The 17,523-nt window shown below is 33.4% G+C and overlaps 1 protein-coding gene across 3 annotated transcripts in view; it reads left to right on the forward strand.

Moving 5' to 3' along the window:
• LOC145246173 (uncharacterized) overlaps positions 1-17,523 on the forward strand; it is a 422,674-nt gene that overhangs the window by 182,379 nt on the left and 222,772 nt on the right. For all 3 annotated transcript variants that reach the window (XR_013863104.1, XM_080108045.1, XM_080108046.1), the window contains exons 15-16: positions 1,481-1,711; positions 15,378-15,556. Coding sequence is in view for 2 of the 3 variants with exons in the window: in XM_080108045.1 (XP_079964171.1) it covers positions 1,481-1,711; positions 15,378-15,556 (410 nt within the window). In the remaining variant the exon portion in view is untranslated. The remainder of the gene's footprint in view (positions 1-1,480; positions 1,712-15,377; positions 15,557-17,523) is intronic.

Genomic DNA, 17,523 nt, shown 5'->3' on the forward strand with positions numbered 1-17,523 from the left:
AACATGCCAATGAATAATAAACACTTACAAGCCTCCACCCCTTGGAAGCACTTCAAATGAACTACGAAAATTGCCATATTTACATCTCCAAAACATTTGAAAATAATTTCTGACGAGGACGCATCACAGAACGTCTGAAACACGCGCGTAAAATCGATTTCAATGACTTAAAAACATTATTACAATGATCCAAACATAATTCTCAATGAAAAACCAAGACCCGGAATAATAAAATAATGTTAAAAATACACATTGTTGGTGACTACTCCCTTATTTATATATATATATATATATATATATATATATATATATATATATATATATATACAGTGACCTATCTGAATTATCTTGATTTTTGCAGATGATGCAATTCCACGACACATATATAACAAATTCGTATTTTCGTTTTAAATAAATAGTAAAAATAGTTTTTACGGTAGTCTTTCAAATGTCGGGACGGTGTGTTGGTGACGCGGAACTCACGTAAGGGTTTGCGTTCCTTAATAGTTGCACTGGTTGAGTAAAACCAGCAAACGGATTTCTACTGATTCTATGCTCCAACAACAATATGACAAATAAAAAAAAAGACTAATGATGAAGTGTATCTTCGAAATATATTTAAATTTCCATATAAATTTCAACAAAATAAATATCTGTTCATTTTGTAATAATGCGTTCTTTTGGCTTCAAACGTATCTAATATGTATTATATATATATATATATATATATATATATATATATATATATAATATGCATTACATACTACCATCATTGATAAGCCATCTTACGATATCACACAATTTAACATTAATCAACATCCATTTTCACATTATACCTCTCACATAGTAATTCTATTTTTTATTTAAATTTACATGAGTTTTATATGTATCCAATATTTTTTGACATGCTAATTATTGTATTTTCATCCTTAATCCTTTATTTTACTTATATAGGTCGTCACATGTAACTTTCATTTGGCCTCTACTTAATTCATTCATTTATTCATTAGTCAATGAAATCCCATAAGATACAGTAACTACTCTCTAAAGCGTACTCCATCTTCTATCACCCAATACTACTAAAACCCCTCCCTAACATATTTAAAGTACCATATTTCTCTTACAGTTTCCTAGACAATTCTCTCTCACCTCTAATGTATACACCCTCTACAAGATCCCTTGATATTCCTATTGCGAAAAGTCCCATCTTCTTTTTGTTTCTACACCACTTTTTCTTCTGATGGGATACATAAAGCTTTAAATGCATAAAATAAAGGGCATTCATAACCCTTACACACTATATTGCATTTTCTTGTCTCAAAGTAATTAAAAACTCTGTATACACCTGTATATAATCTTTACTAATATCAATATATTTTCCGCTTATATATATATATATATATATATATATATATATATATATATATATATATATGTGTGTGTGTGTGTGTATTTCCATATATATTTCTTTTATTTCTAGATTTCAGCACTGAAACATTATTATCTGTTTATGGATGCAGAGCGGTGTTGCACCTTAGCCATCTGAGATACAAGAAACTGAATATTTTCAACAGCATGCTCAAATTAAACAGGACCATCATCGATACGCCATCTTTTATACTTACTGATCTTCTAGAGATTGGTACGACGACATTTGACCTATATGTGGATGAGGAAACTACACCGTCCATAGTCAATGCAACTACATTAGGTAAGTATGAAGTTTTTACATATATATATATATATATATATATATATATATATATATATATATATATAATAGCGTTAGAATGCATAATTGGAATTGTAAAAATCAGAACTATTTTGGGTATCGAAATAAAAAAAAATTGTGTGCCTATTTTCTGATATCAAAACCGATTCCTTCGATTGTTTTATTATGGCATTTTTTAAACTTGATTTCCCATTAGTGTTTCCAATGATAGAATAATAAATATTTTTATATTTTGAACGACCAATAAAACTAAGACCTTTATATATATATATATATATATATATATATATATATATATATATATATATATATATATATATACATATATATATATATATAATGAGTATTTATGATAATGCACCCATCTAATATATATATATATATATACATCTATAGTTGAATATGAAAAGATTTAAAAGGATCAGAATTGGTAATTTTATCAAAATCGGATATTTAAAACAGAATTGGTAGTTGCATCAGAATCAGAAAAATATTGAATCGTCCTATCACTCATATATACGAAATTTTTACTTTCTGATAAATAAAATGCCGTTAGTTTATACAGGATGGAACGAAAAGTTTGTCGCCGTAAAGAAAACAACTTTATTTTAAATTTTTTAAAAAATCAATTCAGGTAACGTTATGTAGTAGAGCTGACTACTATTATATGTAGTCGCTTTCAGTCACGGCGTCGATACGGGTCTGTAACTGGGAGCATGCCTTTACAAAAAGCACCGGTTTCTCGGTGGATGGCAGCGATCAAGCTGGTTTTGGTGATGTACTAGGCAATGTTGGTGATGTTCTCGACATAGTTCCGAGGTTTTCGAGCGAGTTTAGGTCAAAGGAGGACGACTAGTGGGAGAAGGATACAAAGGCCTAGCTACTTCTGAACCTGTCTTCTGGGTCTCTTTAGAGGGGAGCCAGCGCCGAGTCCTGCTATCACGCTCAGCGATTGCCAGCGGCTATTTGATTCTAGCAAGGGATCACCACACTCTTCAGCACACCCATGGGTCAGTTTGGTGTTGTCTTTCAAGCCGACTTCAAAAATACGAGGTGGCATGATGTGGTCCTTACTAGAAACCATACTAAAAACCATAACCCTTTCTAGAAACTTCATTGAGCTGTGTCCGCAAGCGTTGAACCGGTCGGATTTGTATTTTGAAGGTGCTAGTAATCGTCCCGTCGTCATAATTTGGATCGATAAAGAGCATGTCTTTTACAGCGGCGCATCTCCAACCTTGCTCGTTGAATAATTTCAGACATGATAAAAGAATTCTATCACCCTTTAAATTTGTACACAATTGGTCAACTTATAGACGGTCTTCAACAAAAACAAAAAAAAACAAAAAAAAACGGTTTTCATCAAATTGAAATAGAACCACGTTGTATTTTCTAGGGTGACAATTTTATCGTTCCGCGCTGAACAGACAAAGCATTCGAAATTAATCGACATTTGCAGTTTGCGCCAAACGCCGGTGCCAAAACGCTGACCCAAAGATATCACAATAGAAAAAAAATTAACACAGAAAACATTTGTTAGTTATCGTTGGTTAATTATTATAAAGCAAAACATTTATGTTTATTTAACAAAAAATATACAATCATAATAAGATCGTTAAAAATCCAATTTATGTTATGAAACTTACCTTACAATGAGTGTTTGGCTTGATTATTTTTTTTTTAATTTTTCATAGATTTTCGTAAAACTTTTTAAAAAACATGAATCACGTTTTTAATAATAGAAATTGTACTTTAGCATTGAAAAACTGTTTAGCTTTTCTGTAAAAATATTAAGAAACTTCTTTTTATTACAATCCATGCGTCATGCGTTAACTGCTGGAAAAATTCCAATAAAATTCCGAGCCTTATTCTGCCTGAGTATCCTGATTTGGCAAAAATCAATGGCGTAAACTCGGTATTACGAGGTGCCGTCAATAAGTTTCCAGACGTTTTTATAGACATTTAAAATTGTCATAAATTATTGAAAATACAGTATGTTATTGCTATACATCTTATGAGATGACTGACCAATTTTTAGGATTTCAGCTTCAAATGAACAGCTAAAGCCGGAATTGGAATATACCGCTACTAAAACCTTATTGTCAGAGCAGGTGAATTTCTAAAATTGAAATATAGACGTGAGGACGCATTAGAAGAATGATATGCAATGTAATTCTCTTTTAAAATTGTAAAAATGATGCAGAAAATTATGGGATGCTTTAGATTGCTTTTAGGGCGTCTTGTATGAATAGAACATCAGTATTTGGTAACATACGAGATTTAATGAACGTAGCGTGTCTGTGAGAGATTATTAGAGGTGTGGGATGTGTAAGAAAGTCAAAACACCAGAGCTGATTTGTCAAATAAAGAATTTCATGGATAAGGGCAGTCATATGTCTGTAGAGACTATAAGTGCACAGTTTTATGTCAGTGTGGAAACTGTTATACTATTATTCGCGAGGAACTGAAAATGCGGAAGATTTTCGCGAAGTTTCTTTCAGGGGCGCTCAGAGAAGACCAGACTATTTGACCAATACCGGTATCAAGACAGTTCTTCATCCTTCCTAAAATCTAAATAATAACATCCTATGACTTTTGGTTATTTCCTAAGGAGACTACATTTTCATATGTGTACTAGCAATAAAAGTGGGCATACGAAAAAGAAAGTCCGGAAAATTATTGAAGAAATTTCAATTCAATGCCTCGTATGATTTAACGAGATTATATATTGGGGAACGATGCTCATGAAGGTTCAATAGAACATATAATAGCAAAGCATATTGTTCTGACATTTCAAATCGATGGTGTAGAATTGTTTTATAAATAGGACCATTGACACGGACAAAATTCTGACGACCGTACACCTCTTATTCTGTATATAAAGGCGGTAGTTTACTTCTGTCAAACTAGGAGATGTGTATACATTACTGATACGACGATTCTAATAATTTTGCTGATTCCTATACAACTACCGATTCTGTTTTGAGTATCCGATTCCTATAAAATTACCGATTTCGATTCTTTAATGTAGTTTGATATTTAGATATACAGTTGTATATAATTTAGGAAAGAGGTGATTGTCAAATTTGTGAACCCTGTTAGATTTATTAAATTGTTAAAAGGACTAAATTATTTGTAATTAAAAATAAGACTGCACTTTATAAAATAAAATTTTGTAGGTATATTGTGTGATCAATTTAATATTTTGCACATTTTGGGGGTCACGATAGCAGGAATAAACAACGTTACCCGAGTACCCTTCGTCACAAGATATGGACAAAAACACTGACACTGTGTACATATACGTGTAACTGTGCACTGTTATTTTTAGGTTGGCAAAGTCACTTGGAAAATGGTCGGATCATTCTATCGAACAAAAACGTATTTCAATTTCGAAGCAATACTTTGTCTGTACTGAAGCCACGTACGTCCTTAGATGGAGTATTGTTGCCAAATCTAAGATTGACCTCCTAAATGAAAAATTGTCCTGCCTTGACAGGGTACAAAACTGTCTTCGAAATCTAGTTGGCGATAACATTTTCGGCTCTTTAACTCCTTTTACTCAAGGAAAAGGTGATTTTTCTACTCTATCCTTTCGTAACCTTAACTCGTCTAGCTGCAAGAATTATGAATAATTTCCTCCACTCTTTACCTGTAACAAGAAGTAAACAAAAATTCAATGAACGTAGCTTCTTTCCAAGACCCGTCACTTTGTGGATCATAATAACCTGAAGTTGCTTATTTGCTTCATATAAAATTGCCGTTTTCAAGTCTAATATAAATAAGTTTTTATTGAGCCGCCCTGTATATATATTATACAATTAATGATCGTTATAATGTTGACTCACGTCCAAAATTCATTACCCCTTATCCTAAAGAAACGCCGGGCCTCGATAAGCGATGACCCCTAATTAAAAAAAAAATATTCCTGTCTTAGTTTTGAGTGGCATAAGAGATTTAAGGAAGGTAGCGTACCTGTGAGGGATATAAGATGTTTAGCAGGTGTGAGAAAGTCAGAACACCAGAGCTTATTGGCCAAATAAAGAATTTCATGGATAAGGACCGTTATATGTCTATAGAGACAATAAGTGCATAGTTTGATGTCGGTGTGGAAACTGTACACACAATTATTCGCGAGAAACTGAAAATGCGGAAGATTTGTGCGAAATTTCTTTCCAGAGTGCTCAGAGAAGACCAGACGATTTGACAAGTATGTGCATCAAGACAGTTCGTCACCCTCTCTATAATCTTAATAATAGCACCCTGTGACTTTTGGTGATTTCCTCAGCTCATAGAAAACTTCAGAGGCTGTCATTATGAAACAATTGAATATTATTTTTATTGGAATCTTTTAAAATAAGGCTTCATAATTTGTGTATTTATTTTTTTGTGGACGTGTTATCCTTACTACGTTTTGGCCAGCTCAATCTCTAGACGTCTTCGGAGTTCGTGGCACAATGGATAGAGGCGTTGGCTTTCTACCGTTTCAGGAGCGCATTACTCACAAATAGCGGTTTAAATTCTACCGAAGCAGGCTAGAGCATTTGTGTGGCCAAAAATGTGGCGTGACAACAACAACTATAGAAACGGTAATTACCGGAGATATAGTTACGAGACTCAGAATTCTTATCCTGTCGCGGTTAACAACTTCAAGAAGACCTGAGGATGAGTTGCCCGAAACGTGATGAAAGAATAACCATGAAGATGTGCATAACAGCCTAGAAAAAAATTAATGCACTTACTCATGTGATGGAATTGTATGTTAAAAAAATTGTTTACTGAATGCATCAATAAAAAACTCGACAAAAAGAATATGTAAATATCATGATTAGCAGGTTTTCGTAGAACGCACCGTTGCATTTCCCTGTTATCTATTCTATTGCAAGGTGTCACCAGTTATCGAAGCCCGAAGGCCACTCGAGGATAAGTTTTAATTAGTGCACTTTGATTGCCGGGACAACAGCGTAGTAATAGTTAGTTATGAAAATAGGGTAGAAATTGATTATTTAGAGGGACGGCTCAACAAAACTTGTTTACAATAGACTAGAAGCCGGCATTATTTAAGGCAGCTGAAAAGCAGGCCAAAGAAACAGTCTTGTGCGAACAGTTGTAGGCAAAGAATGCTTGTTCATGGAATTTACTTTCAAGTTAAGGTAAAGAGAGAGAGTGGGGAAATTGTTGATAGTCGTTGTAGCTAGACGTCTCTTTTTTTTGTACAAGTTTAGCAAGTGGGGACCATACATTAGAGCTCCAACGAGCTCTTGCATGAAGTTAATGATAAAACAAAGACAGGCCCACAACATTTTTTCTATAGGAAAGGAGTTGTAGGAATAGAAAACAATTTCACCTACTAGGTTTCAAAGCCTTGTCAAGGCAGTATAGGATGCTCCGAATATCTCGCTCCCAGATATGATAATAGAACTCTATGTTACGATGTATCTTAGGACGTTGAACAGATTGTTATCATATTCATTATATATTCGTTACGTCTACCGCGCGAGATAAAATAATCGGGTGAGCATCATCATCATCATCATCATCATATATATTGATCGAGGCGATGACTCGTAACGTTTTCATTTTAAAACTCTATTACAAAAATAATTTATTGATGAGAAAATATATTTTGGAAATATAATTTAGTGGATTTTTTACGAAAATAGGTAATTCAGGAGAAATTAATCTCTCGAGAATAATTTTTGTGGATGATTTGCTAAAGATTGTGCGAAAAAACTTTTGAAAAATATTTTATTCGGAATGGTTTAAATATATAATACATTACGGAAAACACTTTCGAAATATAATGAAATTTAGACAAATGATTTTTTGGACGGTAAGAATATTTTTAAAACTAATTAATTGATATGTTAGAAGACAAAAGATATTTGCGAAGAAGAATGTTCTGAAAAATAATTTGAAAGTTTGAAGAGAAAATGTTATGGAAAAAATAATATTTTAACAAGTAATTAATTGAAATGGTCTACGAAATTAATTTATTTTGAAGGAAAATGTTTTCCAAATTAATTAATTAGATAGTTTTACAATAATAGTTTAGTTGAAAAAAGCAATATGAATAACACTGTTTATTTGAATATTTCATTAAAAAAAAAAGAATCGGTGAGAATAAAAATTTCAAAAATACATTTCCGGAATATTTTAATAAAATATTTATGAGGGAACATTTTATTAGAAAAAATAATTTATTAGAATGTTTTACGAAAATAATTTATTGGAAACAAAATATATTTTTAATCTGTATGAAATATTTTGAGAAAAGTATTCATTGATAAGTAAGAATATGCTGAAAATATTTTTGGGATGTCTTAGGAAAAGATACTTAGAAGCGATATTCAGAAAATTAATGTAATGGAATAGTGTTTTAGATTTGGGTTATGCGAAGAGCAGGATAAGTGCATTACCTAGTTTGTAGTCTAAAGTAAATAGATTTTGTAACCATTAAATAATAGATAATATATTATAGGCAAAGGGAATGTTAGAGAAGAAGTTAGTAAAAATAATAGCAAATTCAGAATTTTCCCATGAGACAAATATTTTAAAGCTAGTTTAAAATATTTATAACACGAAAGAGGTTAGTGATAGCAAAGGACTTTGGAATTAACTCTTTATCTGTGCCTAAATCAAAACGCGGATTCCATGAACAGAGCTTCTTTCTTAGAACTGCACGCCTGTGGAACTCTGTTCCGTCTGCCTGCTTCCCACCGGACTACAACTTGGATGTCTTTAAGTCCAACGTTAACATATTCCTAATGAACCGCCCCCTTAAGTAAACACTTCATCAAATCTCCACACTAACGTAATGTACTTGCAATAACCCTTATCCCTGAGTGGCTTCCGGGCCTTGATAAGTGGTGATCACTGTGTAAAAATAAATAAATAAATAAACAACTTTTCCCCCATTTTTCCTTCTTCCAATTTTCCTTTCTCTTTCTATCTCTCTCACTTTCTGGCTGGTTTCCTAAGTTTAATTGTACCAAACATTAATACTATAAGTATTTTCCCTCTACCATTGTAAAACTCATTGATATTCTGCAGGGCAGAGAACAAAACGATATAAAATACTAAGAGCTTGAAGAATAAAAAAGACGTCTACAAAATAACTGAATCCAACATGAATACTATTTCCAAAATAACTGGATTCGGCATTATATAACACGAAAATGATTGAGTTGCTGCGAAACAATCCAGCCAAACCAAACCAAGAGATTGGGGTTTGGACCAACAACGATTAGTATCCAGAGACGCATTTGTGGTTATATCTTTGAAAGAAAAAAGAGTTCGCAACAAGATTGCTTCCGTGACGGCTACAATTACATCCAAATGTAATGTTAATAAATACTTTGAGTTTTCCGGAAGATTCCGAGCAGACTGATCAATTTTTAGTTAGTACAAATATTTCGATAGAAGGATATAGAATTCAAGAGAAATATTGCAAACCTCTAAAGCAAGCCAGGAAATTCACGGAAATAAAGTTATATGAAGTGTAACTATAGTTGTCATATTATTCTATCGGATGAAAAATGTCCTTTTCGAGTCCCGTTTAAGAAATTGTGCGGTTAAATATGTACAAAAGCGGACACAAGTAAGATGTTAGTAGTTTGTTAAATAACACCCATGTTTAAATATTTGTCCTGTTACATTGAACTGTCGATTGGATTATATGTAAACATGTGCACGCATGCACCCTCTCAATAAACATGAATTATTCATTAAATAAGATACGCATTATATAGACTTGAAGCCAAAACAACTCATTATTACAAAATAAAAAGATATTTATTTTGATTGAAATTTATGTTAATGTTTATAAATATATTTCGAAGGAAACCTTCATCTTCAGTATGTTTTTTGGCCATGTTGTTGTTGGAGTAGAGAATTAGCAAGTATAAGTCCGTTTGTTGTTTCTACGGTAGATTTCTAAGTCTCGGAACGGTGCGTTTGGTCACGTAAGATTCACGTTAAGATATTTTTCCTTAGAAGCGCTGGTTGAGTTTGAATTATATAATACGTATCTTATTTAATTCAAACTCAACCAGCGCTTCTAAGGAACAAAATCTTACTATGAATTATTTATGTTATACATACATTCTCAGGAAAAAGTTTGGCACCTGTTTGTACGTTGGATTGTTGAATACTGTTAATACACGCCGCAATATAGTTTTTACGTTATATGAACACTGAATATACACACAGTATAAACATTAAACATTGTTATGTTATACATGTTTGTATAGAGAGGCCGTATCCTACATGGGCTTATTTATTTGAGAACAATTGTGTTATGTTGTTAGTCTACAGTAATGTAAAATAGTCGATTATTGTGATTGTAATTGTTTATATAGAAAACTGTTATCGATGCGAAAAGGTGTGTTAAGTTGAAATATTTACATTTAATAGTTGCCAGGAATGTTAATTTGATAGATAGAATGTTAGCTAATGATAATAGTAAACAAATGCATGTGACAAAACGCAGACAAGACTCTTTAGTTACGTGGGTGATGTGGCATAGAAAAGAAAGATTTTGAGAAACGTAGTATTTTAGTTACGAATGCGATCAGTTCGATACCCAATCCGTTAGCAGACGGATGGGGTTTTGCCCACGTCGAAGTAAAACGGGGGCGACATATCAATGAGTAGTCATATATAAACCTATCCAACTCTGAAATGGTACCCAGCATGGATAAATGAAATATCCATATAAAATGCCGCTCATGGTGGTTTCATCTCGTGGTAAAAAAACACTTTTGATGAAAGGAAAAGCGGGGGTAATGGGGCTTTTGCTGGTGTGCCCACCGACAAGGACGTGTGTGGCTTGTTTAGACTCTGGTTATACACTATTTATATATGTATACACACATAAAAACAACAATAAAGAACACTATACATTCACAGATTACATTACCGTTAAAACGATCATAAATGTTATAAGAACTCTTCTAAATATAGACTTCTCAGTTATTAAATCCTTTCTTTCCGGTAGGTTCATAAGAGTAGTAATTGATGAGCAAAAATCAGGCGTTCACGGTATTAATGCTGGAGTCCCTCAGGAGTCCCTCATGGGCCCAGCTCTCTTCCTGATCTACATTGATGATCTTCCAAATAACATCTTTACATAATTCGTAAACATTTATGCTGATGTAACTGCCATCTATAGTAGCACATCTAAGACCGCAAACGACCAAGTTCTCTCCGATTCTCTCTCCTCTGATCTTGATCACACGGTACAATGAAGGAAGGAGTTGCTTGTTACTTTTAATGCATCTAAAACCAAGCTTGTATCTTTATATCATCAACGCTCTTATCCTCATCTGCCATCAATTGAAATGAATGGCTCTCGTCATGTTTTGTCAAACTTCTGGGCTTGACCTTTACTCCTGATCTGAAATGGAACACGTACATCAAATCTGTTGCCAAGGCCACTGGAAAAATAGTGGGATCCTTCTATCGATCCAGTAAACATCTCACTGCTGATGCACGCCTGTTGAACTGTCTTCCGTTTTCCTGCTTTCCAGCAGACTACAACCTGGCTGCTTTCAAGTCCAACGTAAACAAGTTCTTGATGAGCTGTTCCACGTTACAACTTTACCGAATTTCCATTACAACGATTACTATATTGTCCAATTGATACTCTTAACCTTTATCCTCGAGTGGTCTCAGGACCTTTATAAGTGATGATGCCAATGTAAAAAAGACTAGGCAAATCACATATCAACATGTTTAATATCCATACGTAAATAGATACTCATTATATATACACTGACAATATTGTTTTACACGCAAAGTCACTATATAATAGTTTTATATAAACATTTAACACTAATAAGTCAACAGATTCGTTATATATATAATAGGTTGTATATAAATGTTTAACACGCATAGGTCCTGGATATAACCTAAAACTATATCCGATGGTGAGGCCCCAGCTTGCGGGCTTTGAGAAATGTTGAGCCACCCTTTAATTGCCATTGCTTCCAGGTCCACACTGACCCGAAATGGTAGCACCTGTTAAGGTCCCAACTATTGTTTAAATAGAAATCGACTTGAAAAAAATATATACATACTATTAAAAAAATATTATTCAAAATAACTGGATTCGGCATTAAATAACCTGAAAATCGTTGATACGCCGTAAAACAAAAACAACCAACCAATCTTAACACTCATAAGTTAGTACGTGTGTTATATATATAATAGGTTGTATATAAATATTTAACACTCATTAGTAAACAGATGTGTTATATAAATAAAATGTTGTATATAAACGTTTAACACTCGTTAGTAAACAGATATGCAATATACATAATAGGTTGTATATAAAGCGTTATTACTCATGAGTTAACAGTTGTGTTATATATTTAATAGGTTGTATACATACATTTAACTCTCATAAGTTAACAGATGTTATATATATATATATATATATATATATATATATATAAGAGAAAATAGTTAATAAAACATGTTAAATAACACTTTGCAAAGGGGTTAAAAACATATTTAATCTGAAAAGGAAACACGTAATAAGTGGATAATCCTAATTCTGCGGAGTTTCGAAGAAATACTTTCCTTCTCGTTAGAGGGTAGGAATTAGCAAAATGCGGCATCGGATTTTCCATATAAAAGAATTTGATGAAACTGCAAGTAAGTTAAAAATCGTACTTGATAACAAAAAGTGAAGCAGAGGGAATATGCTGAAGAAAAAGATGATTTCATGTGAATGGATAGTCAGGTTAAAGGAAAAGTGTCCAATAACGGTAAAATCCAAAAATGTAAGTCCAAAAAGTAAATTTAATTTTCCATTCGCACAAAAAAATTCAAGGAAATCGCGTAATTGGAAGATGGTCCAAAATAATCCAAAAGGCCGAAATCCGTGGAATGATTCACAAATATGTACAAGGAAAATGGGAAAAATTCCAATAATATTAATAAAAGAAAAATAAGATATGTTTTTAACACGGCTGCCGAGAACAAAGTGTAGTTAAAAATCAGTAAATAAGAAGAGAGAGAGAGAGAGAGAGAGAGAGAGATAGAAAAGGATTAAATGGTGATAGAATTAAATATAAATTAGAAAAGCAAATGTCAAAATGACCCAAACAGGATAACGTTAAAAGGCGCGAATAATAAAGGGAAAAAAGAGGTAAACTGAAATGTGCAGGTTATTACTTTAGAAAATGTCAGCAAGAGTTATTAAAATACACTAGATGGAAAAATAAATGAATAAATAAAGTAATAAATAAATAAATAATAAATAAAAATAAACAATAAAAAATAAAGATAAATATAATATATAAAATAAAAAAAATTATATATATATATATAATTATATACATATTTATATATTTATATATATATATAAATATATATATATATATATTAGGCTCTATGTAATCCTTCTATCCAACATGTGTATTATATGTAAAATAACTTTATATGATCACTTATATAGTCCACCTTATTAAACAATATTTCACAAGAATGTGCTGCGTAGGTGACGGATATCGCCGGGAAAATATCGGATCCGGGCAAAACCAGAGGTAAATTGGATTACTGGAACTCACTTCACTCTTACATTTTGATATAAATCTAAATGAGGAAACAATGCAAGGAATATTTAACTCTGGATTGAAATTGCTAAAAGTATAAAACATAAAACAATAGAAAAAGAATGGGAAAATAATTGGACAGTAATTCCAACTAACGGAATTTTTCATAAAAATATAAGTCAACACAAGGACATCCAGGAAGAGAAATAAGAGAGAAGAGCTGAAACATTTCTGCCGTCGCAGACAGACCAACCACACATCATACCCCACACCGATCCAACTCTCTCTCTCCCTCTCTCTCTCTCCCTCTCTCTCTCTCTCTCTCTCTCTCGTCATACTTCCTTGTAAAATTAATAAAACTTTGTTGGTTTAACGTTGTAGTTTGATTACAAAAACTCGGCGGTCATCCGAGTGTATATACTATGACATTCGTCTTGTAACAGTGCGTCTATGAAACATATAGACGATAATATTACAGAGCGCAAAGATTTTTGAAAAGTAATTTCTTAGAAGTTGTTGTTTCACAACGTCTCGGCCAATTATTCCTCTTGTCTCTTAACTGTATCTTCAGTAATTACTACCTTCTATAGTTATTGTCGTCTCACCAAGTTTAAGCCAACTAATCTCTGGTTGGCTATGGAACTGCTATAATCAGACAATGCTCACTTAGAATCGTACAGATTCAACGTCTCAATCTACTGCGCAACGGGCTCCGAAGGGCAATGAAGGTTGGATTTTTTGGTCTTATATATCCAAGTTATTTCGTTCTTATCGGGTCTTCCATCATCGGTTCTGTATACTTTTTAATAATGGAAACGTTTTGAGATGATAAATTTTCATATTTGATTATTTCTTAATTTTTGGAGTATTAGCCTTATTTTCTAGTTGTTCTTTCACGACGTTTCGGCCAATTATTCTTCTGGCCTTCATCAGAGAGTAAGCTGCGACGGGATAAGAATGCTGGGTCTCACCACAGTTTTATCAACTAGACGATGAGGAATATAATCTGCAAATAAGAAGAGAGAACGAATATTTTTAAATATGATTAACTGTAATTTTTTTTATGAATAAAGCACGAAAAGACGAATATTTTGTTATAGTAATTTATTGAAATATTTTCAGAAAATATTTAATCAAAGAACAAACAGAGTCTGTTAAAAATAATTTTCCAGAATGTTTTAGGAAAGTTATATATTCGCGAGAAAATATGCAATGAAAATAATATTTTCGAAACATTTATTACAGAGAAAGAATATTCTTTTTAATTGGGAATAGCATATTGAGTATTATTTTCACAACGTTTCGATCAATGTATTCTCTGAAGTGTATCTTCTCAAACTCAAGAATCCTTTCGTCAAATTCGTGGATCTGCGCTAAAATTTGACTAGATCCCGGCGATAGTATGCTTTCGTTTTGTAATCCAAGATTGGGTCGGTGTACTAAGTAATTCGCAATTGCATTCTGAGTATCTCAATAAGAGCCTCCTTAAGCACCTGTGACTTAGTAAATAAAAGACTTGGTTACATTCTTCCAAAGGTTAAAGTTTCAATTCTCATGGCGGACGACATTCGAAATATAATTACAAATTAGTTAGGAATCTTAGCCTAACATGTTAACAAAACTAGAAAATGCTATTCCTGTGGATTAAATAAAATTTCTAGTTTGAAATTTGCGAGTACGAGGCAAAGTTTCGAGAGTTTCTATGCTTCAATTCTTCCGTTCAGTCTCGAAAGACAAAGGATACCCCCTGTAGGGGCGGCTGCGCGTGTAATTGTGCGGCAACGGTTGCGCAATCTCCAACCACAACTCTTCTGAATCGATACTCTTTGAGTCCAGTGGCTAGGAGAGGTCCAAGACAACTGGAAACAATGCCGAGATAAGCGGAGAGAACATACAGCACCTGGAAGTCCCGAGTTACATCCATAGAAACGTTGTGAAAATAACACTGGAACTGCGAGCAGTTTTCCGAAAAATCCAAATCATTTTAGGAACACAAAAGTATTTCAATAAGTTTTATATTTTTTTACATTCATATGTTATTGTTGAACATTGTTTGATTATGATATCTTTTTTGTTTGATATAGGGATGTGTTGTAATGAGATGGTGAAACAGGAAAATAACTGCTACACGATAAATTTAACATGTTCCGGAAGCTGCAATATCGCAGTCTGGGAGGAATACCCAGATTTTTACCAAACCACCAACTGTGGAAATTGTTCGTGCCAATACTGTTACATCGGGAACATTTCACGCTCCTTTTTAGTAAGTTCGAACATTTGTCATTTTTTTTTTGTATTATATTTCTCTTCATCCGTTTGTCTATCAATTCATTCCACGTATTCCTGGGAACTACTGAATGGATCTAGCTAAAATTTTATATAAAGTTTGTTATGATAAGATGAATCGAAGTATGGTGGTATGCAGAGTTAAGGAAAAATAGGGATTTATCATCACAGTATCTTATTTATTTTAGAAATCTTTCAGAAAGCATTCATTATACGTTAAGGAGGTAGAAACTTTGTCCATTGTTAATGTGCTAGAAATCTAGTCTGGTACACTTTTACAATCTTCAGCATCCGCCCTGTGCCATTTAAACCGTAGAATATCCTTGCTTTTCCTGTGTCGTTTGGCGCAATGATAAGATATTCTAATTTATATATCACGTTCTATGTAGTAACCTTCGGTATTTCGTGGAAGGTATCGTAGACAAATTCACAAACGTAAGCCGTAGACAAGTTCACAGCCAGGATCTACTACTACAAATCGAAGCTCAAGTCGACTCCGGGAAGCTAAAGTATGGGAGCGTAGAGGAATTAGGCTGCAAACCTAAACTTCCGTGCACAGAGCGGGGATACTTACCATCTTTTTCTACGCTTGCAAGATATGGGCGCTATTTGCAGATACGCCAAGAAACTGACTATGCCTACCTACCTTGCCTAGATAGATTGATGTAAATTAAATGGTAAACAAGATATTAGGCACTGGGTGTTAGTCCGTCAACGTGCACCAAACCGATGTTGTGATAGATTCGTTTGAAGTGTCACACATACCGTATGGCTACGATAAACAGTCGTGATGACAGAGTGTCTCCTTGGAAAATCTATCGCTATATTATTATTTTTTATTACATTTTCACCCTAAATAAGGCACAGTACCACGTTGATATAAGGGGCTACTATCAGGGACATAATTTTCAGAGATACTATGTAGGGAGTTGAGTAGCAAAATGTCTGTTCACATTACATTTGAATTCTGCATGTTGAGGAAGCAGGAACACGAAACACAATTCCAAAGTCTTGCAGTTCTAGAGAAGAAAATATTAGAGTAGAAGGCTTTCTTCCATCTACAGATCTCTGCTGTGTAGTTGTGAGACGTTGTTATTTGTCGGGTTTGTCGGGGGAAAGTACGTTGAGAGGGGTAGGAGGGCGTGTAGTTCGTCGGATCATCCACCATTAAAATACTCGTAAAACAGGGAAGGGATGCAATCTTTCGAGGATGGGGAAGAGATTGAAGTTTAAATGACAGTTCAGGACATATAAGTTTGGGGACTCTCTTTTTACTCCTGTCCAGCAGTGAGAGACTAGCAGCAGATGTAACAGTCCAAAAGTGACAACAATACTCCATTCGATACTTTTTGGTGACTAAGAGCGAAGGACCGCTTTAAATATAAAAAAATAAAATATTAAATAGAAAAAAATAACATCGTTTTCATACTTCAAAAAACCCCTCATAATTTATATATATATATATATATATATATATATATATATATGGTGTAAACTTCCAAGAAAACTTCAGGCGTAAGTAACATTCTAGAACGATAGAAAGAGTCCGCATTTTTTCGCAGCAGCTTTGGCCAAGAAAAGGGTATTTATCTGCCCCCCAACGAGCAAATTAAGCACAAGGCCGATTTTTAATGTGAGGAGTGAAGGGGAAATTGAGAACAACTCCCCGGGGATTAGGGGAGCTAGATAGTGACAATTGGTATGGAGGGTTGCCCCTACATTGACCAAAGTATGAAAACGGTGTTATTTTTTTCTATTTAATATTTTATTTTGTTATATTTAAAGCGGTCCTTCGCTCTTAGTCACCAAAAAGTATCGAAAAAAAAAATGAAAGCCGTTGATAAAAAAAAATGGAAATTTGTAGTATGGACAGCGTTCGTCACTTGTAACACTGTTTGAAAGAGTTCACGTAAATTATTTTAGCTCTTTGTGGAAGAAGAATGC

Source organism: Euprymna scolopes, chromosome 23, assembly GCF_053919585.1.
Source record: "Euprymna scolopes isolate OS-2025 chromosome 23, ASM5391958v1, whole genome shotgun sequence".
Taxonomy (NCBI): Eukaryota; Metazoa; Mollusca; class Cephalopoda; order Sepiida; family Sepiolidae; genus Euprymna; species Euprymna scolopes.